Below are 24581 nucleotides of genomic sequence, written 5' to 3'. Positions count from 1 at the left end.
AAATATTTATTCACCAACTGAATAAATGTTTATTACCTTCTTTGGAAACCACCGTAGCAGATGACATAGAACTCAAAGATGCCCATTTATGGTGTTAAGTAAATAGGTGAGAACTAAAGCTACTCCTGGGACTTCCCTGGTGGTCCAGTGGTTAAGAATCCATTCTAATGCATGGGATGAGAGTTCGATCCCTAGTCAGGGAACTAAGATTCCACATCCATGGGCAACTAAGCCTGCATGCTGCAACTAAAACCAGACGTAGTCAAATAAATATTCAAAAGGAAAAAGTTTTTTTTTTTTAAAGCTACTCCCTCTGGCCCAAACCGTGACAATCTCAGTCCTTGAATGCTGTGCACATCTTGGCATATCCTGACCTTTACCTGACCCCTAAATCCTGCGCAATTCTGCAATCTTCCAGTCAGCAGCTGGCCATCAGTGCAGGGGCATGGCAGTGTTCTGTGACAAATGGTCAACCTCCTGGGGTGACCTGGGTGTAGCCAGTACACAGTGACACTTACCAAGGGCTCCAGCTCCTTGCGGTCTATGAGGTTCATCTCCGTGACGAAGTAATAGAAGTGTTTGTAGCAGGTGTTGACGTGGGCCTCGGCACCCATCACAATGACCCGGTCGAAGTGGTGGATGTAGACGTGGACGAAGACCCGGAAGAGGCGGCACAGGATCTTCTTGCAGATCTGCAGGAAGTTCTTTGGGAAGGGAACACCTGGAGAAGGGAAAAGGGAACAAAACCATGATGGGGATGCTCTGGCGGGCCCCGAGCACATGCTTCAGCCTGGAGACCAGCCCAGGACAAGTCTCCCAGGCCAGCCTGCAGATGCCTGGCTCTGTGTGGGCAACTCCACTGGACACGGCCTGAAAAGGTGGCCGAAATGGTGTTAAATTCAAACGCCAACAACCAGGAAAAAGACTGAAAAAATGAAGGAAGAGGGTCAGGCTTCCTTCTTTGGTGGTATCTTTTTTCGTACATATAGACATGCAGAAATAATGATTTTTAGTTTGAAATATGCATTCTTTTTTACTTTTCCCACTCATAGAGCCCAAGAAAGTTCTTTTTCTTCTTATCTTTAATATAGGAAAACTGGTAGGAGGAGGGTGATGCTCCAGGGAGACTGGCACTCCTGACACAGAGCATCAAGGAGGGGTGGGGGCTGCAGAAATCCGAAAGCCCCTTCTCATCAAAGGAAGCAGTCAATGCACAACTCAGCCAGTGGTGGTCATGTGGGGACAGAGGCCCGGGGCTGCTAGATCTTCTGGTTCTTCAAGATGATTCAGAAATCCGGGGTTCTATGTGAATTCTCTGGAGTTCTGTTTTTAAAATGATATTGAGACTTTCCTGGCAATCCAGGGGTTAAGATTCTGAGCTTCCACTGCAAGGGTTGCAGGTTCATTCCTTGGTCGACCCACATGCCTTGCAGCCAAAAGGGACAATAATAATAATAATCATAGTAAAATGATAGCAATTAACCTGAAGTTAAAAAAATATACCACAGGTCAAGACAAAACATCTTTCCAGGGATAACTTATCCTGAAAACTACCAGTTTGCAAATTCTGGTCTAAACTTTCCCTGAGATCCACTGTTTCTGGGGTGTGAAAATGCAACAAAACCTCATGGAAACTTTGCCTGACAGTTACTGTCACCTCCTCTTCTTGAGGAAGGTGAGAGTTGGGGGGGGCGTTGTTCACAACACAGACTGGGTGGGTGGTCAGAGGAATTACACAGGTTTCCCGTCTGATGACCACCACTCCCAGCTTGGTCAGAGCAACAGATAGCAGCATCCCAAGCCCACACTCTTTCTCCATCTCAAACACTGCTTAAGCTATCGTTATTTACACTGTCCTTAGGTAGTGACATCATAGATTCCGAAGTCAGATAGCCTTTAAATTCCTATACTGATCCTTTTCCAGCTGTTCGACTCCAGGCAAGTTATTTAACCTCTCTGAGCTTCCGTTTTTCCATAGGTAGGGTGAAAATACCAACTGTTGTAAGGACTAGAAGTGATACTCAGAAAATAGAGACTTTCTTAAATGGCTAGGAGAGTGTCAACATGTCTAAAATCCTACAGTGCCTGGTACATGGGAAGAGCTTGCTAAATGGGAATGACAACCCCCACCCCCCGAATCTCTCTGTTTTGTAAAATCCGGACCATCTAGCTGTTGTTATAAGGGAGCCCTTATCAGGAAAAGGTAGACATGACCACCTGCCTTTCAGCAGAATTGCAGAGCAGTGCTCAGGGCATGGCCCTGGTCCCCAGGAAGCCTGGAGTTTTGCTGTCTGTGCCTCTGCTGAGTCCTAATCACAGCTGTCTGGTGAGAGACGTCGGTAACGGGATCGCCTGGGACCCCTGGGGTAGGATGCGAGATGAAACACACCTGGCAGTTGGCAGAGGCAGGGTCTGCCTCCCCATTACGCAGCACTGATACTGGCTTTTTTCCCTAGAACAAAATGGCAACATATCAAATGAACCACAGGGAGAGACTGGGGCACAGCTTGGCAGCTGACTGTCTGGGCAACAGATGCTGGGGTTTGGGGGTGGGGTGAGGCAGAGCTGGGACAAGGTGGAGGGCAGCCCCTCCCAGAGCTGATAGATGGTTTCCACTGATGAAAAGGGGCTGGTGAAGACCACTGTTGCCAGGCTCGGGGAGGCTCTGGAGCCTTCAAAGAGGCCCAAGACCTAGAGATGATGGAATCTCCCTTCATCCACATTCAAGAATATTCCCATCAGAAGGGGAGTCCTTTAACAACACTGAGGCAGTATCAGGGGTTGACATGGGTTACCTTGGCAACCTGTCTGTGATGTAGGGTTTACTAGTCCTGCATCACCAGTGAATAACACCAAACACAGATGAACTTGCTCCAGGCCACTTAGGTAAACAGTGGCAGGGCTGGGATTTGGACCAAGTCAGTCTGATTCTAAAATATAACCAATCTAGGACTTGCCGAGTGGGTCCAGTGGTTAAGAATCCGCCTTGCAATACAGGGGAATGCAGTTTCGGTCCCTGGTCTGGGAAGATCCCACATGCCCCAGAGCAACTAAGCCCATGAGCCATAGCTAGAGAGTCTATGTGCCACAATGAAGATCCTGCATGCTGCAACAAAGACCCACGCAACCAAATAAATAAATAAAATCTAACAGATCTGGTTATGTTTGGCATGTGACTCTCTGCCAAGGATAAAAGCACAGCTTAAAGGCTAAATGTAACAAGGCATCTCAAGGTTACTTTTTGGTGGTGCAGAAATATAATTTTTTAAAAAGGAAAGGGGTGAGGAGAGAAGGGTGAAAAAAGTCCACACCATCTGGAGCCACAGCTCTGAGTACTAAGAGGTCAGCTAATACTCTGCTGCCCTGAGAGAGATGTTTCCTTGGCTGGTGCCTTAGACCATGGATCTGGGACTGAGAGTAAAAGCCAACATTTACTGAGCACTGAAGTCTTGGGCTTCCCTGATGGCTCAGACCATAAAGAGTCTGCCTGCAGTGCAGGAGATGCAGGTTTGATCCCTGGGTCGGGAAGATCCCCTGGAGAAGGAAATGGCAACCCACTCCAGTATTCTTGCCTGGAGAATCCCATGGACAGAGGAGCCCGGCAGGCTACAGTCCATGGGTTCGCAAAGAGTTGGACATGACGGAGCGACGAACACTTAACAAGTCCAGGTACTGATATTGTTACCATCTCACATATGAGGAACCCGACTTGGAAAATTAAGTGGCTGCCCCGGGTCACACAGCCGGCAAAGAATGGAGGGCTTTGGACCCAGGATTGTCTAACTCCACAGCCCATGAGGACCCAGCACCCTGAAATCTGGAGTTGTTGCTCTGGAGTTCTGCACACACCTCCAGCTCCCAAGCCCTTCCTGAGTAGCCTGAATATCCTCAGGTGCACTTATCTTTCCTGTTACCAGCTGCTAGGGCACATGGCAGGGAGTGGGATTTCCCAGGCAAAAATACTAGAGTGGGTTGCCATTTCCTCTGCCAGGGGATCTTCCCAACCTGGGGATCGAACCTATGTCTCCTGCATTGCAGGTGGACTCTTTACCGCTGAGCCACCAGGAAACCCCAGTTCCCATGAAACAGCCACAGAAAACTGAACTCTGAGAGAGTCTTGATATGTGTATGTGTGTTGTGACGTATTCCCAGTGAAACGCTGGGCAGTGATATTTCAGTGTTTTGTTTGTTTGTTTAATGTAACTGTGGCTTAGCTCAGTTAAAGTGTTTGCCTGGCCCAGGAGGTAGAGGAGTGGTTTGGCTCTGAACAAGACTCAGGCTCTTTCTTTGGCATCCGGCTACTACAGCTCCATGGCATAGGCAGCCTCACTGTTGAGATGATCATTGTTTGACCTCCACTTAGCTCAGTACCTGGGTTGTAGAAGGAGCTCAAAAAATGTTTGCTTGCTTTAAATGAATGCAACCTGGCAGTAGGAAGAACGAAAGGCTAATGAACCATCTCAAATGGACACTGGGCTTGTTACCATGGCAGCCAGAAGCTGAGGAGGCCATGCAAGGCTCAGGGCAGAGGGCAGCCTGTGTGTTCCATGGGGCATCACTGACTCACTCAACACTGTATCCAACCGCCTCCTTTTGTTCCTTCAGCTTCTCTTTGTACATAAGATACTGGGGACCCTCCTTTTTGTGTTTCCCAAGGTCTGTCTTAAAAAAGACTAATTCTGGGAGATCCTTGGTTAAAAGCTATACTTGACCTTATATTTATTAAAAATGCTTTTTATAAAACTTTGCAATATACCTAACCATAGTAAAGAATCTGAGAATGCCTGTAGTCAAAAGTTCTATTTAACTCTGGAACTTCCTTTTACCTATAATAGCAACTGGTTTAAAAGTCTCTAATCAGACTTCCTAGGTTTCATCTCCGGCTCTATTATCCAGTAACAAGATAGTGATACCCAAACAACTTAGTATGTCTAACCCACAGTTTCCCCATCGTGAAAGAAACAGGGATGTGAATATTATCTGTAGCTCAGGTGGTTGTGAGGATTAAATCCACACACGTAAAAGCCTTTGCTAATACTCTGCAGACAGGAAATACTCTCGTGAACTGTTAAGTTTTAGTATTGCATGGACCAAACAGTCTTTGTAACATACTTTTGGATTAAATTCTTCCTGCACATGTATTTTCAGGAGGGCAGTCTTGGTATTAATGCATCATTTTGCAAAGAACTAGAGTAGTAGGCACTTGATTAAGCCCTGGATTATATTCAGCCTTGCATTATTTTCTACATATTTCTCATATTTATGTCTTGTATTACTGTAAGTTCCCTGAACAAAGGGGCTGTCTTATACTTTTATCCCATCTTTTAAAGCACCTGGCACAGGGCTAGATAGGGAATACTCATCAATCAAAACTGAGCCATAAGACTGCAGTGGTCTTACTTAGTCGAGATGTGAATCCATCGTCTCCTATTTGGAGGAGGAAAAAAGCCTACAGCAGAAATGATAGCTTTCTCCCAGAGACCTGATCGGGTCCTGGCATGGAAGGCTGCACAATGATCTTCTGGGGAGGAGGGCTCTGAGATGAAGAACATTTTGATCTAGCCTAGAGGGTGGGAAGAAAAACTCCGAAACCCCTCCTTTTATCATGAAAACCTCCCATCTTTACCTTTCCATATAGTTGTTTCAGGGGAGGGGGGTGATTGATAGTTAAATTTCAGTCACTGTACTCAATTAGAAAGTTAATACCAGACAATATTAACCAGCAGTCTCAGCCAGAATAGACTGCATAGATTTGGAGTTAAAGTTTGACTAGTCTTATAATAACCCAGACAAACCTTCCGACAATAATCTTGGACAGGTACACATGGATCATGGAAAACAACGTTTGACCCAAAGGTCTCTAAATGATTTGTAAGCACGGACTAATCTCGGCACCTCCCCTGAGTCTCAGATTCAAGCTGGAAAATGTCAGATTCCTAGAAGCTGGCTAGATGCGTTCAGATGAGTTCTGCAAAAAGGTGATAGATATCTAGCTGTCTAGGAAGGACGAGGATGGCCTCGGGGCAAGTGGTGTGGCTTAGGCCTCTACGTGAGCCTAACATAGAACCCGGAAAAGGTAATGACACCCCATTCCAGTACTCTTGCCTGGAAAATCCCATGGATGGAAGAGCCTGGTAGGCTGCAGTCCATGGAGTCGCTACGAGTCAGACATGACTGAGCGACTTCACTTTCACTTTTCACTTTCATGCATTGGAGGAGGAAATGGCAACCTACTCCAGTGTTCCAGCCTAGAGAATCCCAGGGACAGGGCAGCCTGGAGGGCTGCCGTCTATGCAGTCACACAGAATCTGACACGACTGAAGTGACTCAGCAGCAGCAGCAAGACAGAACCAAGCTGAGCTTGGATTCCAGAGTGAGCCCAGGCAGGATGCCTGGGCGGAAATCAGAATCCCAAACCGATCACTCACATGTGGTTCCAGCAGGAATTTGCTCAACTACTAGACTCAAAGCAAGATAAGAGTTTGCTGAGTGATCAGGCAACAGAGGAGGCTGGCCAGAGAGCTGGCATGAAGGCAGAGGGTGCGGTGAGCCCGGGGGCTGGGAGCCCCTCTTGAAGGTCTGACTAGGTAGCCTCACATTCTGCTTCTAATGCTGCTGGGGACCTGGTACTCGGCCGGGACCCAGCATCTGACGGAGCCCTACAGAGTTTATGAATGTGTCTAACCGCAGACCTTCTGATCTCCAAGCCACATTGAGCTCAAGAGCTAAATCGAGCATGGAATACAATAATTTCTCTGGGGCTCTACTCGGATTTGCCTTTCATCTCTGACTCAGTAAATCTCCTTTCTCCCAAACAAAATTGAATAAAAATTCCAGTAATTTCTGAGCTTTAATCCATTTTCTCCCTTCCTCATCCCCTTCTCTCCCCTCCCTTTTGTTAAGCCACCAAATGTCCCACTCAATCCATCCTCTTCAGGCACCACCTCTAGGGGTGGGGTGGGGGGGTGGTGGGGAAAGCAAGTTGTTTAAATGACCTGTGTCTTTTTTCTTTTATCCTGTTATGGAAGCTGCAAAAGGAGAGAGTCCCTCAGGGAATGCAGAGATGCTATGACAAGGCCACAGAAGGGAGACTGTGGTCCCAGAGTCAGACAAGACCTAGGAGGCAATTTCTAAGCTAGATGCTACCCATTCTAGCTTTCATGGTTTTTCTGCTCTTTCCTTCTGGAGAGAAAGCCAGATGCTTGGGGCTGAGACCCCTGGTCTGTGACAGCGCTCGGTTGATCCTGGGCGGTGGAGGGCTGGAGAGTCAGGGTTCAAAGGGACACGAGAGAATGTCCCCACACATCCCAGGTTCCACAAGCAGCTGGCAGATATTCCAGCCAGTCCTTAATGCTGCTCCCTTCTTTAGAGTTCAGCTCAAAGCCTTCTGTCACCCCCAGACTCAGCTTCCCTGGCATCTTCCATCTGCTCCTGATACACTCCTGAGTGCTGACACTGTTGTTCAGTCACTCAGTCGTGTCCGACTCTTTGTGACCGCATGGACTACAGCACGCCAGGCTTCCCTGTCCATCACCATCTCCCAGAGCTTGCTCAGACTCATGTCCATTGAGTCAGTGATGCCATCCAACCATCTGAGCATGGTCCCCAGATGCTAATTCCACACTGAAGTGCGTGCATCCTGACTCGTGTCTGCGGGCCCCTCCAGACTCTAGGCTCCCAGAGGAACCTGTCACAGATGGATCCCCCGTGCCACTGTGGAGCCTGGAGCGGGTGGGTGTGTGATACGTCCTTGCCGGCTGCTGGCTGGAGGGCTGAGCTCTTATGCCATCTGCTTACAGCAGAATCAGAGCTCAGAAAGGCATGAGGACTGACTGGCTTGAGGTTGAGAGCTAGTCTGAGATGAAAAGGGGTCTGAATTCAAGTCTGTCTGACTCCAGAGCCTGTTAGGCTCTTTCCACTCTGCCGGGAAAGTGGATGGGATTCTTACGGTTTGTTTCATCTCATGCCAACCCAACTGGCAGAGTCAAAGGAGCCAGATTTGTTAAAAAATGAAGGTGGAAAAGGGCGTATTGGCTCTTACTTCCCCAGAGGCATGTGTCATTCGTGGTTGACGGTTCTGGTTAAGCGTCTGGCTCTGGCGTCAAGCTCTGGTTTCAGAGTCCAGCTGTGGAACTTCCCTGCCACTTGCTCAAGGGCTAGTTCGCTAACTCCTAACAGGCTCGGTTTCCTTATCTGTGGAATGAGCATAATCACACCTAGTATTTTGTGAGACTGTGAGGATAAAACAGGAAGCACAGGGCCAGCAAGCTCTCAGAGGCATTCGGCAAAAGGCCGCTGATGTTACTACCGCTGGGAGGCTGGCTCTTCCTTGTCAAAGTCCAGGGTCGGGGAAGGCACATGAAGCTGCATGGATAGAACTCCCTATTCTCCAAAGGACTAGCTCTGCCTGGAAAGCAGATCTGGACCCGAGGTGATCCATGGAAACACCATGCGAACCATCCAAGGAGCTTCCACATGACCCAGGATGAAGCCTAATGCGTTGGCCAATCCTTGTGGGACCCCAGTGGCTTCCTAGGTGGCACTAGTTAGTAAAGAATTTGCCTTTCAATGCAGGAGACTTAAGAGACCCGGGTTGGATCCCTGGGTCAGGAAGATCCCCTGGAGGAGGAAATGGCAACCCATTCCAGTATTCTTGCCTGGAAAATCCCATGGACGGAGGAGCCTGGGGGCTACAGTTCATGGGGTCACAGAGCAGACAGGACTGAAGCGACTTGGAACAGCACGCACAGTGGCATGTCAGTTGTTGTTTAGTTGCTAAGTCCCGTCAGACTCTTCTGCGACCTCATGGACTGTAGCCCGTCAAGCTCCTATCTCCATGGGATTTCCCAGGCAAGAACACTGGAGTGGGTTGCCATTTCCTTCTCCAGGGGATCTTCCTGACCCGTGTCTTGAACTGAACCCATGTCTCCTGCAGGCAGATTCTTTACCACCAAGTCACCAGGGAAGCCCTGCATGTCAGTAACAACGACCAAAAATGCCAGCTTTGCTCCCTCACACTGTCTCTCCTGTTGAGAGCATCTCTGCTATCCTTTGGGTCTTTGGGGGCCAGGACCGGGAGCGCACATGTGAAAATCCCTCTCCAAGTCATAAAAACCACTCATTCTCAATAGCTCGTGGATAAAAACAACATCCCACACACGTGGGTAAAGAAAACAAGCCTCTGGCAGCATGGCTGAGAACATACCATTTCCAAAATACTTGCAAAACAAAACGCGATTGGATCACAAGGAGGAAAGAAAAAGAAAGAAAGAAAAGCGACCCTAACAACATAAATCTATTTCTTAAAAATTTCCCCCTAATACTCTATTCTCCTGCCCATTCCATCCACATTCTCCTGCCTCCTGCAAAATGTATATATATTTATCTGAAGAAGCCTCCTGATCTTGCTGATGAAAATTCAACTCTGGAAGGCCGATTCCTCTAAGCAGATGTTTTGTGTTATCTCAGTGCGTTCCTAAAGAAAGTGTCTGTACACTGTGCCAAGGAAAACAAACCCATGTAGCAAGACTTTGTTCCTCTGCCTGAGAAAAAAAAAAAAAAAAAGGCCCCAAACAAGCTGACAGCTGCAAATGGTTAGAAATAAACTGGCTACTACTCTCTTCCCCGACTCCCTCTGCCTGATCCCAGCCTCCCCCTACTCCTACCCTGAGTTACTCTGGTACCTATTATCACAGTGGCTGGAACAGAGAAAGGAAAATAGAAGAGCAAGTGATCATACGTTCTAAACAGATTGTTAGTTCTTTCAGACGTGCCATTTGCCGGGCAGAGGAAGTGCTGTTTCAGCCAGCCAAAGGTGCCTGCCTGTCACCCCCACCCCTCTCCCAGAACCACGTCTCTGTTGCTGGAAGATCTCTATCCACATCCCCATCTCTAGACTGGCTGGTGGCTCCATCCGCTTTGTCTGTGTAGAGGTGGAAGTAGACCAAGATAGACCCAAGAGGAACTCAGAAAGGCGTTCGTTCACTATGGACTGGCAATAAAAGCCATCAAAGGCAAATTCTTACAAGTTCAGACCTGCCGAAAATCAAATGGCCCAAATGAGAGAGTGAACTGAGAACATGATGTTAATGAGCCTCATTAGAACTGGAAAGTTAGACAGAAGCACCAATACTTTGATCATGAGCCCCAGTCAGAAACTGAAAATGACTTCTGTTTTCAAAATACAACCTCTCTTTATTCACCAGCAGAATCCTTCTTCCATTACATGCAGGGCAATGAATACCCAGTCTTGTCTGATCTATATCTATCTATCTATCTATCTATCGGCTTCCCAGGTGGCACAGTGGTAAAGAATCTGCCTGCCAATGCAGGAGACACAGGTTCAATTCAAGACACAGGTCAGGAAGATCCCCTGGAGAAGGGAATGGCTACCCACTCCAGTATTCTTGCCTAGAAAATTCCATGGACAGAGGAGCCTGGTGGCTACAGTCCATGGGGTTGCAAAGAGTTGGCTACAACTGAGAGACAAGCATGTACACACACATGCACGTGCACACACACACACATATACACACACAATGGAATACTACTCAGCCAGTAAAAATGAATGAAGTAGTGCACCAGCAAAACCCTACAACCGCTTCTGACTGCTTCAGCTCCTTCAAGATAGAAGAATCGTGTACAACTTAGCAACTAATAAAACAAACAAAAAAAACTGCTACAAGGTAAAATCAGAGCTATTTAACAGGGCAGGCAAGACACTCTCTGCTTTTATAAGCCTGCATGTCTCCATTATTACCTCTGGATCCTCCCAACTTGCATCTAACACCCAGCCCTCCAGAGCTAAGATCCATTCCCTCACTTCTGGGCCTTGGCACATACCGTAGAGTTGGTAGATGGAAACCCTCCTCCTCGGCTTCGCCTTTTTGTGTGGATAACTCTCATTTGTTATTCAAGACTCAAGTAAGTTATCACTTTCTTTGGGCTGTTCTCCTCTCCCTTAGTTCTAGTTAGGCAAACTATAACACCCTGAACTTTCCCCAGGATTACACTTACTATTGTCTTTTAACTGTCTCTTTTTTGGTCTCCCATTAGAATGAAAATTTTGAAATGTCAAGGAATATCACTTCCTGTTCACAGTTACATCCCTGGCATCAAACACACGCCAGAAAACGGGGGTTCTCTCGAACTTACGGTTTCCAGAGGGGATCAAGGTGGGTAGGGATAGTTAGGGAGTCTGGGATGGACATGTACACACGGCTATAGTTAAAGTGGATAACCAGCAAGGACCTACTGAATAGCACAGGGAACTCTGCTCAATGTTATGTGGCAGCCTGGATGGGAGAATTCAGGGGAGAATGGATACATGTATATATATGGCTGGGTCCGTTCACTGCTCACCTGAAGCTACCACTGTTAATTGGCTATACCCTAATATAAAATAAAAAGTAAAAAAAAAAAAAGAATATGGGGGTTTTCTGTGAGTATTTGTTGAGTGAATAAGTGAACAAATGACCATAGAATGCAGAGGTGGAGCTTTGCCTGCTTGGGTTCCCCTTCTTCTCCCATTCTGAGGCAATAGCCCTTGAGTCACAGTCTGAAAACCATTGTTCTATGGGAAGATTCCCCAGGGAAGTGCTATACGCCCATGTTTAACCTTGACGCGTCCAAGGCCATAAAGCTGCAGTGAAAATTAATACCTATTTAACTCTTCACACCTGGCAGACCTCTGATGCATCTTTCTACTAACTTCTCGCTCATACCGGGAAAGAAGCATCTCCTCAAATTGTATTTAATATTTATATTGAAAAGCTTATTTTCATATAAATAGAAAACTATCAGGTCATTTTCCAGAGTTACTAAAATGTGAAATAAGCCAGGATTGATTGATAAACAAAATATCCTGAGACACATGATTGAAGGAGGCAGAGAGAGAGAGAAGATAACAAAAGTAATTCATTCTAGATTTCCCTGGTGGTACAGTATGAAATCAACCCTGAATATTCATTGGAAGGACTGATGCTGAAGCTGAAACTCCAATACTTCGGCCACCTGGTGCAAAGAGCTGACTCATTGGAAAAGACCCTGATGCTGGGAAAGACTGAGGGCAGAAGAACAGGGTGACAGAGGGTGAGATGGTTGGATGGCATCACCAACTCAATGGACGTGATTTTGAGCAAACTCTGGGAGATACTGAAGGACAGGGAAGCCTGATGTGCTGCAGTCCATGGGGTCACAAAGAGTCAGACACGACTGAGCAACTGAACAACAACAAAATATATATCAAAACATATTGGGAATAGAAGTCCTACGGCAACAGCATTTTTAAAGCCAATTTCTTGTTTTTAATTCACCAATTTTCTGCTAATTCTGAGAAACAAAAAGGAGCAAGGGGGAGAAAGAACTATTGGAAATAAATTCCAGCCCCTCCCAGCCCCTGCCAGCCCTAATTCACTCCCTGACCCAGAACCACACCTGGAGAACCATATGCCTCCTTGGGAATTATATGACTGGGCAGGAATTATAAGCCTGATCATAAAGTGATAAGGGAAACTGAGGTCTTAATGATGTCTGGAGGCCAGAAGAAAATTGGAAACATCATATTTAAATACTGAAAACCTGTCATTTGGGAAACAAAAGGGGGAAGAAAACAGCAAACCACTCACCCTGGGCCACAAAGCTTACAGGTGTGGGAGTAGAATTCAAGAATTTCTTTCTGACTTCAAAGTCTGTTCTCTTTCCACCACTTTATGCTATCTCTTTCTGTGGCTGGAGGCAGTTCCTTCCTTCTTTAGATCAATGGGAGGGCAAATCGTTGTGTTGTCAGAGATGTCCGAAAGTGGGAATCATGGTCCAGGGTGGTGGTGAGTTCCCCATGCCGGGAGATGTTCAAGTAGAGGCCACTTGCTAGTGTTAGAGAGAGGACCCAGGTAAGAGAAGGCTGTTCCCACCACCGGCTGCATGTGACAGTCACCTGCGTTTGTTAACAGGACAGACTCCCAGTCCCCTTTCTGACTCTCTGGGTCTCTCGGGCATCTCAGGACTAGCTAATTTTTCAAAGTACCTTTGGAGATTCTAATGCTGCTTTTGGGAATTGCTGGGTTGTCCAAATCTGAGATCCTATGACCATAGCAACCGCATTGTAAGAGAGGGCCAGCTGTGGGATGTCAGTGCTGGTGTTAACAGTGACGACGATACCAGCTATCATTTACTGGGTTTACTGGGTTTATCGTTTAACAGTTTACTCTGATCCACAGCTAGTGCATTATCTCACGAACTACCCCACAAGGCAGGCGCCGCCACCATGCCCATTTCACAGATGAGGAAGATTAAGTTCCCTGTCCACAGTCATGCCACAAGGAGGTGAAGGAGCTGGGCCGTGAATCTAGGCAGGCTGGCTGTAGACCTTTACTCCTCATCAGGAGAAGGAACCAAACGTGACCTGATTCAAAGCCATCCAGTCCTAGGCAGGTTCTGAATAAAACCCACCAGCAGTTGATCTCCCGAGTCACAAAAATTCCACAGCACAAAACTCACCAAGAAGTGAAGTAAGGACTTACTTCCCCGCTGGTCCAGTGGTTAAGAATCCACCTTGTAATGCAGGAGATTCGGGTTTGATCCCTGGTAGGGGAACTAAGATCCCACATGCTACAGAGCAACTGCCGGTGCACCATGACTGGAGAGCCTGAACGTCACAACCAAGACCCAACACAGTCAAAAAAATACAAAGCTTAACAACAACAACAACAACAAAGTGAAATAGATTTTCAGACCACGAAATGACTATGAGGACTAAAAGTATCACAAAACTCTCATGGTATAAAGTCTAGATTTCTTTGGCATACATGTATTATATTTGGTTTTTAAAATTTGAAATTTTTTCAACACAGCACGAATTCACCCCGGTAATTCCTACTGCCATTCCTTCATTCAAAACCAAACCGAAACAAACCATGCTCATTAAAAACGGTTTTATTGGGTCATGGAATGTTCAAACAAAATGACATTAAGTATATTGACACTCAGTTAAAACATTAACCCCAGTGAAACTCCTGATGTGCTAATTCAACCGAGCCCACCCACACCTTTCTGGGAAAAGCCGGGTCACCTGCTCTACCTTGTCCAGATCCTCACCCACCACGTCGTCTGGAGGCCAGCTTCAGCACCAGGAGTGCCACGTTAGTGCAGACGCTTGCTCAATCACCTATGTTCTATTTCCTCCCTCTGGGTCACCTCAGCCTTAGCATGTGGGATCTTTGCATTCTGTGTGCTCAACTCCCTGAGGACTTTCCCGGGTAAGCGCTCTACGAATACTAATCCTCTTATTGAGGCTGACTCTGGGCAAAACATCTAGAGTGGAGGTGGTCTTCTAAGCACCCCGGTACCCCCAGAATAATCACTCTTGTTCTTGCTTCCAGTCCAAGGTCCTTAAGCTCTTCTGGCTTTTTAATGATCCTTTCTCTCAAAGTTCCTAACCCTTTGTTAGGAAAACTGGTTAAAAGAGTCACAGAAAGGGACTTCCCTGGTGGTGCCGTGGTTAAAAACCCGCCTGCTAAGGCAGGCGACACAGGTTCGATTCTTAGTCCAGGAAGATTCCACATGCTCTGGGGCAGCTAACCCTGTGTGCGGCAACTACTGAGCTCATGTGCATGTGCTAGGACCCACACTTCTCAGCAAGAGAAGCCATCGCAATAAGAAGCCGAGATCTGCAACTAGAGAGGAGCCCCTGCTCACCGAAACTGGAGAATGTCTGTGTACAGCAACGAAGAGAAATGAATGAATAAGATAAATAAAACTCTTAAAAATAGATAAATAAAAATCACAGGAAAGAGTTGCAACAGCTTGAATGAGGTTAACCAGTAGAGATGTCTGGGGCTTTTCCCTCTGCTTTAAGGAAGTTCAATTCAACCTGGGGTTGGGAAGAGGCGGAGCCAATGTCAACGTCATAAACCCAGAAATCACCTGGGAAACCAGGACACAACCTCCCACCAGGGTCACAATCAATCAGGGTGAACTTCGGAGAAGCCTGATGAACTTGTGGAGGTTTCAGGCTCCCCAGTGAACACCCACGAGGTGTAGCTGAGATCAGAGTGTCTCAGACTCCTCATGGCAAGGGCTGAGGCGCCGCTGGGCTAGTGGGAGTAATCAGAGATCTCGTCTCCCATCTCTCCATCCATTTCACTTGCCAAAACTGGGCGACTTTGAAGTTCCTTTCCAGATGTAACATTCTATTGTTCTGAGACGCTCTTTCCCAGTGAAATAGATGGCTGTCTCCTCTCAGGGTTGCTTCCCCAACCCACGCTGATCCGAGGACTGCTAACGGGCTGACACCTCTTCCCCAGAGGCCTGGGACTCTAAGATTGTCCCTGCTGAGTGACTGGGAAGCTGCCTCATTCTCTGCACATCCTGGCATGAGACGGGTCCCTCGCTGTCCCCACCAAGTGCCTCTGCAAACCGAGCCAGATGCAGACAGCTGGCGTCTGGGCAGAACAGCCACTTCAAGCAGCAGAACCCAGGCTGTCCCCTCGTGGTTTGTGATGGAATTAAAGATGTTTGCCTTTCAGCTATGGCCCCAGAATGTTCCAGGTCCATGAGAAGATCATGTGAAACTGGTGAGGGTTGGACATAACCTGACAGGAGTTGGTGTTCTCGAGTCTGAAGCCTTGAGGTCAGAAAGCCCTGGGTTCATACTTTTGATGCCCTTTGTTCCAACCCCAAGGCCTTGATCCCATGACTTCATCTTTCTGAACCTCAACTTTTTCATAGGTTAATTGGGCATTCTGATAGTTTGGTGGAGTGACTGGCACTCTAAATGTTCTTATTTGTTATTACTGCTCCCACTTTGTATTAATACCACATCAATGCCTGGCCTGCCTTAAAATGTGATGAATAAAATAAGCCAAAAAAGTTGAGGGACTCAAAGTTACCTAGCTGTGTGGTTGGTTACCCACTGCTTAAGATAGCAAATCAAGGGACTTCCCTGGTGGTCCAGAGGTTAAGAATCTGCTTTGCAATGTAGGGGATGCAGGTTCGATCTCTGGTCAGGGAACAAAGATCCCACATGCTGTGGGGCAACTAAGCCTGCGGGCCACAGCTACTGAGTCCTTGCATTCTGGAGTGCATGAGCCAAACTGGAGACTCCGAGTGCTGCAGTGAAAGATCCTGCATGCCGCAACTAAGACCCAATGCAGCCAAATAAAGAAAAGGATAGCAAATCAATTCTCTATCTATAAGGGCTTCTCTGCTTAAATTCCTAGGCTCCCCATAACACATGGCACAGATTCAAATGCTATTCCCAGTGCCCTGGTTTCCTCTTTGCACCTGGAAGCTGGAAGGCCTGTATATTGTTCAGAAGATCAAGGCCAGCCATTCCCCGAGTCCCCAACCCTCCTCTGTCCAAGTCCCATGGACAGAGGAACCTGGCCCATTACGAGTTCCTTCAAGTTGATTCCCACGCAGAGCTCCTTGGCTCCTACCTGAGCTGAGAAAAGAGAAGATCAAGAATTCCCTGGACCCTGCCCTCCCAGGACATAATACAAACCTGACATGTGCGAACCTGTAGTGATCTGTGGTTCTCCAAAGTGCCATGGGAGATGAAGGGATATCAGGGGTCACTTTTTTTTTCCAACAAAAATTTTCTTTATTGTTGGGAGATATTTCTTTGGACCAACACCTTCCTATTGTCCACAGAAACAATGAAATCCCACAAATCTCTGAAAACAGTCCTCTCATTCCCATTAATGGCAACTTTATTTTCCCCAGTGGCTCAAATCCTGAATCCAGGCACCATATGCAGGGCCCACTTATACTGTTATTCACTACAGAGCAGAATTTGCAGAAACAGGGTGCTTCCTGCAGTTCCCCAGGGATTTGACATGATCAGTGACCCCCCCAATTTTGCACCCCCCCAATCCTATTCAAAGCTCCACAACAATATCATGAACTTCCAGAACTTGGTGCCCTGTGGTCTTTACGTGTTAAGCATACTATTAAACGAGTAAAACTTTATTATGCAAGGTCCAGGGGGAGGAGAGAAAACACTGATTAATATGGTAAGAGGTAACAGTTGAGCAGATGAAAGGCATGTGGAGGGAGAAGAAAGCGGGCATCAATTTCACCCACCATGTGTCAGGCACCACTCAGGTCCTTCACAGGAAAGCACAGGAAGGAGATGCAGCAAGAGCCTGGATCCAGAACCCAGCCGGCCCACATTCACGTCCGCCCGCACAGGGCACGTGGACGAGTTACGTGACCTCGTGGTGCCCTGGAGGTATTTAGAGAACCTCCCCCACAGGACTCCACAAGGATGAAAGACATTCGTATACGCTGGTGCTTTCACTACAGAGCCTGGTGCCGAAGCTTTCTCATTTCATCTCTCCGTCTCATTCTGATCTTTATGATGTGGGTGGAGTCCAAGTTTTACAGTTGGAGAAACTGCAACACCGAAAACGTATCTAGGGTCACAGGGGCAGGAAGTGGAGGTCTGGGGATTCAAACTCGGGCTCTGATGATTCCAAGTCATTAAACAACAGTAACTGACAGAGGTTGCCTGAGAGAAGTGAGATAGCCTTTCAAAGGGGTGGACAGGACAGGCCGTGGAGCCTCCAGAGTCACGTCCAGGAGGGTGAGCAGGTTGTTCATATGTGGGTGTAGAAGGACACCTAACTGTGGAAGTTGATTGTTTTCCTTTTTAATCACGACAGAGTGCTTCTGAAACCTAGTACACTAGCTGGTACCTTTAATGAGTATCTGGGGATGTCTGTGTGCCACAACTACTAAAGCCCGAACAAGAGAAGCCTATCCGCCACAGCGAGACAAAGCCTGTGTGCAACAACAAAGACCCACCACAGCCCTAAATAAATAAATGTATTTCTTAAAAAGAGTGTGCTTGAAAAAATGAAGAGTATCTGGGAAATAGGCGCATATATACATCTCTTGCTCACGTGCTGGCAGATTGCATTCTTGATTTGTTACTTATACTGTGTGTGCTAAGTTGCTTCAGTCTTTTCTGACTCTTTGCAACCATACGGGCTGTAGCCTGCCAGGCTCCTCTGTCCATGGGATTCTCCAGGCAAGAATACTGGAGTGGGTTGCCATTTCCTCCTCCAGGGGATCTTCCCGACCCAGGGATCAAACCTGGGTCTCTTACATCTCCTGCTTTGGCAGGCGGGTTCTTTACCACTAGTGCCACCTACTCTACCCAAAACATAGTGGGCACCCAATAAATGGTTACAATTACTCATACTTTTTACCATATACTGGCCTGAGCTTAAATTTACACATATTATCCAGTGTGCCCTAAAGTTTGTCCTCATATAGTTAGAAGTTCCTTAAAATAATTTAAAGGGTGCCAGAGTTAAAGAAAATGTTGTTCACTCCATTCCTTTACAGGAAATTTTCTGATGTACATAAGCATTATAAAGGCTGTGAGAAATTCAACACTAAAGAAACCTGCTATTTTTAATTCAGGGCTTTCTAAACCTAATTGGCCACAGAACCCTTTCCTATATAATAGAAGCTTTAGGGAATATTGAAAATGCTCAATTAAATTTTGACTTGCCTGCAAGCAGGGGATAATTATTCCCACTTTCCCGATGAGAAAATAGAAACTCACCTGGTGGGTGGCAGGATCACCAAGAGAAGCCCAAGTCTGTTTCCAAAATAAGAACACTCAAATTTCCAAAACACTGCTCTGGAAAAGCTACCATCCCAGACACTATGTTTTTTTGCTTTTCATTTCCTAAGTCTATGCACTGTGCTGGCTTAGTCTCTCAGTCCTGTCTGACTCTTTTTGACCTATGAGCTGTAGCTTGCCAGGCTCTTCTGTCAATGGGGATTCCCTAAGCAAGAATACTGGACTGGGTTGCCATGCCCTCCTCCAGGTAATCTTCTCAATCCAGAGATCGAACCCCAGTCTCCCGCATTGCAGACAGATTCTTTACTGTCTGAGCCACAAGGGAAGCCCAAGAATACTGGAGTGGGTAGCCTACCCCTTCTCCAGGGGGATCTTCCAGACCCAGGAGTCAAAGTGGGTCTTCTGCATTGCCGACAGATTCTTTACCAGCTAAGCTACCAGGGAAACCCAAATATTAGAAATCAGTGACTTGGCCAAAACCACAGAGCTGGTTAGGAGTGGAAAAGAGACTAGGTCTAATTTCAGTAACTTTTAAAAAACCTATAAAGATAGAAACAAGCCGTATCATTTGTCATGGATGTTCTGGGTGCACCATGCCTGAGCTAAGACACGGATCAGTAGCTGACATGCCAACACTCAGGGTTAGTTCCAGGAACGGAACTGGGAGATTCTGTTCTTTCAGAGCTCAACAACCCGAGCAATCTCAGTCCATTCATCTTGGCAACTAGCTGCTCACACCTCACTGGACTGATGAAAAAAAAAAACAAAAAACAAAAAACCTGGTCACTTGGCAATAAAATCACTCCCACTGAAACAACTGCTCTGCATTCTTCCATAGGAAAAAACAGTGAAGGCCAACGTGTTTTAGGACAGGAACTCACTCACAGCCACGCTCTCTCCATCAACACCTCCCTCCAGCACTACCCTGGCACATCTGAGTGTGGACGGAAGCTTCCCCCAGGCTTGCCAAGATCCCCCTAGTGCAGCCCCCACACTATCCTGGCAGTAGCGTCTGAAGCCGAGGTGCGTCCTGGCCACATGCCACAAGCCTGTTCCTGGGTGTGTTCCTTCATGACACAGCCTGTTCCTTCACTAGGGGAAGGAGAGAGGCTGAGCCTGGTTCTCAGCCAGCAGCCCCTGCTTCCAGCCCCTCTGTGAGATCGTGTCTCACAGGACACGAAGGTTGATCAGGCAGCCCTCGTCGAGAGCAAGCAGGATGAGGATCTGTAGACTGCTAAGAACGAAGACAGGCATCTTGCCCTAGAAATAAGCATCAAGCCAAGACAGTCTGGGGGCTTCCCTGGTGGCTCAGACGGTAAAGAATCTGCCTGCAATCCGGGAGACCTGGGTTTGATCCCTGGGTTGGGAAGATCCCTTGGAGAAGGGAATGGCAACCCACTCCAGTATTCTTGTCTGGAGAATCCCATGGACAAAGGAGTCTGGCAAGCTACAGGCTATAGGGTTGCAAAGAGTCAGACACGACCGAGCGACTTTTACTTTCATTTTCAAGATGGTTTAATTACTGTTGAGGAGACCTGCCGCAGGGCAAGTGAGCGGGACACAAAGAGGAGGAAAAGGGAGAAAATGAAGGCAGAATGTATTTCCCTAAAGGTGTTTTCCAGTGGAATTTCCTCCATAGGATTTACCACACTCCCCTGACTTCTTACATTCACGTAACATTTTTAAAAGCAAACTAGGAGATTCAAAAGAACAGTGACATCTTCTCCCCTGATTCATGTTAACTCAATACAAAATGTATTCACCACGTCCAGCGTGTCAGGCTGTGTGCTAGGCACCGTGAGACAGTGTCAGTATGGAGTTAATAAGATCAAGGAAGTAGGATGGGACTGAGGGTGGTTTTGAAACTGTATCCTGCAGGTGTTACAATGGTGCCCGAGGGGCTGCGATGGGGTGTGCAGCGGTGACAGGCTGAGAAATGGGGTTCTGTCTGGCTCAGCCGCCCTCTCCTTCGTTCATCCCCTCCCTGCCAAGTCAGGTAACTTTATGTTTCTTGGCAGGGAGAGCTGTTGGGAGACTTCGTTTCCTGATGCTGACAAACCCTTGGGAGGCCACGAAGGTCTTTTCTGCAGGACTGGTCCAGGAACCCGACTCCTACTAAGCATGCAAAGACAGATGCCAATATTGATGGCCCTAATGGGTTCTGGCAGAGGAGATGCACTTATGGTTCATTGTTTGCTGAGAGCTCTAAGTAAGCTCAAGCTCTGACTGGCCAGGCCTGTGCCTCAAGCATCTACTTGTTCCGCAGACAGTTTGCTGCAGCGGCTGTCAGAATTAGCCCCAGGGCACCTTGACGTTTGGGTGCTTCTGGTGCCAATCATTTGGGGAAGGTGCCTCCGGGCCTAGAAAGGTTTTCAACCTTGCAAGCTCCAGACACCTAACTACTGTACAGATGGGCCCAAGACAAACACGGACAGTCCATCCAGCTGCTGCATTTCCTTAGGCACATGATGGTTCTGTGTGGGAGGCAGCAAGAAGCAGGCGCTGGGTGTCCAAGAATGTACTTGAAGTTCAAGTCCTGGGCCTACTGCTGCCTCATCTGTGATTTGAGGCAGGTGACTTCTCGCTTTAAGCCTGTATTTTCTCAACTATAAATCAGGGGGCAGTGACTGTTCCCATCTCATGGGATTGAGGCATTGAAGTATCCATATAAAGTGATAACACAGTAACTAAGTACCCAATAGGGCTTCCTACATGGCGCTAGTGGTAAAGAACCCACCTGCCAATGAAGGAGACATAAGAGACTCGGATTTGATCCTTGGGTGGGGAAGATCCCCTGGAGGAGGGCATGGCAACCCACTCCAGTATTCTTGCCTAGAGAATCCCATGGACACAGGAGCCTGGCGGGCTACACATTCCATGGGGTGCAAAGAATTGGGCACAACTGAAGTGACTTAGCATGCAAGTGCCTGATACTTCTTGGCCATTTTTAGTATTAATATCAATATTAGTGACACCTCTGAGAGGATCAGCTTAACAAAGACCAAGGAAATGTCCCTTCACCACCAGAACTGGATGGACTGGATCTGGAACCAAAACTCATCAAAATGAACACAAGAGCAGGCTAAAGCAACTATTGTGCTGATGGCAATTTTCTATTTTCATAAGAACAGCATGAATTTTTTTTTTTTTTTTTTGGATCATAGGATGCATCAATGCAAGAAACTTCTCTCCTTGGAGAAATTCACCAGATGGAAGCTCTTTCCCAAGGTATTTCAGAATCTATCAATGTAACACAAATGGGGTCAGGTATAACCCTGTATCAACTGTCATCACATTCTTGACAGCCCTGAAGGCCCAGTCAGCCTGCGTTTCACTGATGTTTCATTAGCTACAGGAATTGCATTTCAGAACATGTTTTGAAGGGAAATGTCATGAGCTTATCTCCCCAGGGGCCAAGGCAGCATCAAATGAATCAGTTCGTTGTGTCTCATGGTCCATCCTTCATCTAAGCACAGTTCCCTCTGCAACTGATCCGCTCCTGGAGGAGTTTGTGGACAGATTATGAGCATTCCACCCTCCTAAATCACAAAAACTCAGCACACCTGTAATTTCACAGCTGCCTGCCGTTGCCACAGTGATGGAAACATTTGCATTGGCTTCTCTACACAACTTGGAAATAGCAACAAAAAGTGGCAGGGTTGCTTCTGGGTACCAGAAATAGAGTTACAAGTCTGTGAAAATGAATCCCTGGGACTGAATGAAGTTTGTGGCCTGAAAGTGTGCTTGTTAAGAACACTAAAGTTAGACGCCTCCTTTAAACAGAATGAGAGGGGGTAAATGGATGAATAAATCAATGATTGTTTATTTATTTATTATTGACAATGATTTATCATGAGTGGAAATCACAATTTCTCAAATATCTTAAACTTGTGGGAATTTTCTATTGAATGGATTTTATAAATTTAGACAGACAATTAATTCTGAAGATTAAAGGTGATGCATCTTAGCAGGCAGAGCAGAGAATTCCCACCATATTCTCTCCCATCATTATGAGGCTGGACATGGGGGTGGGGGGAGGGGTGGGTGGTTAGAGTTTCTGGATCTGAATCCAGCTGTTCCTTAACTACTGTGTGATTTTGTCTAAGTCTCTACACCACAGTTCCCTCATCTGTATAATGGGAATGATAATAATGCTACCAAAGTCACAATGCTGCTATGAGGATTAAATGAGTTAATATTTTTGAAGTATTTAGATCTATGTCTATGGCACATATATGTTAGCAGCAGCTATTACCACTAGATTTATCATTATCATAATTTTCATCAGACTCTCCCATTCTTCCTCCTACAGGCTGCCCGTCAACATTAACAGGAACACTTTAAGCCTGCGATCATTCTCCAGAAGATGATTACAGCATCTGGTTTAATCAATGACCATATTAACATTTCAGATTGACTGAAAGTCACCTTGAAAGACACTGAGTTCTGAGAGGCTGGGATAGAAAAAGGTATAGTCAGTGGGGAATACGGGCTTCCCAGGTGGTACTAGTGGTAAAAACAAACAAACAAACAAAAAAAACACCGCCAAGGCAGGAGATGTAAGAGACACAGGTTCGATCCCTGGGCCAGGAAGATCCCCTGGAGAAGGGCATAGCAACCCACTCCAGTATTCTTGCCTGAAAAACCCCATGGACAGAGGAGCTGGGGCATTATTGTTCCATGGGGTCACAAAGAGTTGGGCACAACTGAAGCGACTTAGCAATGGGGAATACAGTTGGTCCTGTGGCAAGAGGTACCACAGTGGGGTTCATATGTTGATGAATATGCCCTCTAAGGGCAGTGCTTCTTAACTGGAGGTGATTTTTCACCTCACGGGACATCTGGCAATGTCTGGAAGCATTTTGGGTTGTCATCATTGGGGGAGGTCAGAGACGCTGATAAACACCTAAACCTATACTGCCGCAGCAAAAAAATGATCAATAGTTGCCAAAGAAACCCTGTGTTAAGGTAAATCTTAGGTAGACTGGAAGCTTCCACTTTGACTGGATACAGTGTTAACCTTCAGCTACCCCAAAAATAATCTAGTTTACAAAGTTACCTGATCTAGTTCACAGTGACTTTCAGGGGATGCTACTCCTATAGTGCAGGAGTAATTTATTGCCGAGCACTCCTGGTTCATGCAGAGAGAAGGCTGAGGAATGGGCTGGGTCCCCAGGCACCCATAGAGTTTTCATTTTAGCACTGACCAGAAGGCTGTTACCTTCAGCACTTTTAGTTCAAGCACCGAAGCATCTGCACATGCTAGGTTCTGAGCCTTTGGAGCGGTTCTTTTTCAAATTTAACATGTCTAAAGCATGTCCAATGAACTTCTTTCTTCTCCTTCCAAACATGTTCCTGCCCCGATCTTACCCATTTCAGTAAATGTCTTGACTGGCCAGAAACCCAAGCCACACTCACCACTTCTCCTTCCCTCACCCATCTGCTGTCACCTCTACAAAGATCTTTTTAATTTCTTATCTTTTTTTTTTTTTTTTTTGACATGAATCATTTTTAAGTCTTTATTGAATCTGTTACAATACTGCTTCCATTTCACGTTTTGGTTTTCTGGCTGCGAGGCATGCGGGATCCTACCTCCCTGGCCAGTGATCAAACTTGCAGCCCCTGCTCTGGAAGGTGAAGCCTTAACCACTGGGCCCCCAGGGAAGTCCCCCTAGACAGATCTTGAGTGCCTCCTCCCCTCCCGACTGCCACTGACCTTGCCTGACCCCTGTGAATAACTGTCTCCATGGCCTCCTCATTTTTCATTTTTGACAATTTCTAATTAATCCTCCATACAATGGTCTGAGTAATCATTAAAAAAATAATAATTAAAGCTTAAGACTCTTGACAACCTTTGATAGCTTACCACTAATGCTTCAAATGAAATTCAAAACGCTGACCATGGCCTGAAGAAGCCTTATAGGAGGGGTTCTCAAAGAGCGGTCCCCAGACCAGCAGCATCGGCACCTGGAACTCACTCAGAAAT

At 46.7% G+C, this 24581-nt stretch overlaps 1 protein-coding gene and 1 long non-coding RNA gene across 6 annotated transcripts in view; both read right to left on the bottom strand.

Annotated features, from left to right (window-relative positions):
* The window catches only part of MOB3B (MOB kinase activator 3B), a 230711-nt gene that overhangs the window by 62869 nt on the left and 143261 nt on the right, over window positions 1-24581 (bottom strand). For all 5 annotated transcript variants that reach the window (XM_061132103.1, XM_061132098.1, XM_061132100.1 and 2 more), the window contains exon 3: window positions 519-721. In XM_061132103.1, coding sequence (XP_060988086.1) covers window positions 519-721 — 203 coding nt within the window. The remainder of the gene's footprint in view (window positions 1-518; window positions 722-24581) is intronic.
* Window positions 12637-14175, bottom strand: LOC133048418 (uncharacterized). Its single transcript, XR_009691037.1, has 3 exons — window positions 14078-14175; window positions 13521-13645; window positions 12637-12867 (listed from the first exon to the last, which is right to left on the bottom strand). It is a non-coding gene; the product is annotated as an uncharacterized LOC133048418 (long non-coding RNA).

The sequence above is a fragment of the Dama dama genome, chromosome 29, assembly GCF_033118175.1.
Source record: "Dama dama isolate Ldn47 chromosome 29, ASM3311817v1, whole genome shotgun sequence".
Classification (NCBI taxonomy): domain Eukaryota; kingdom Metazoa; phylum Chordata; class Mammalia; order Artiodactyla; family Cervidae; genus Dama; species Dama dama.
Note: the sequence above shows the minus strand (reverse complement) of the source record. Positions and strands in the feature narration are given on the sequence as shown.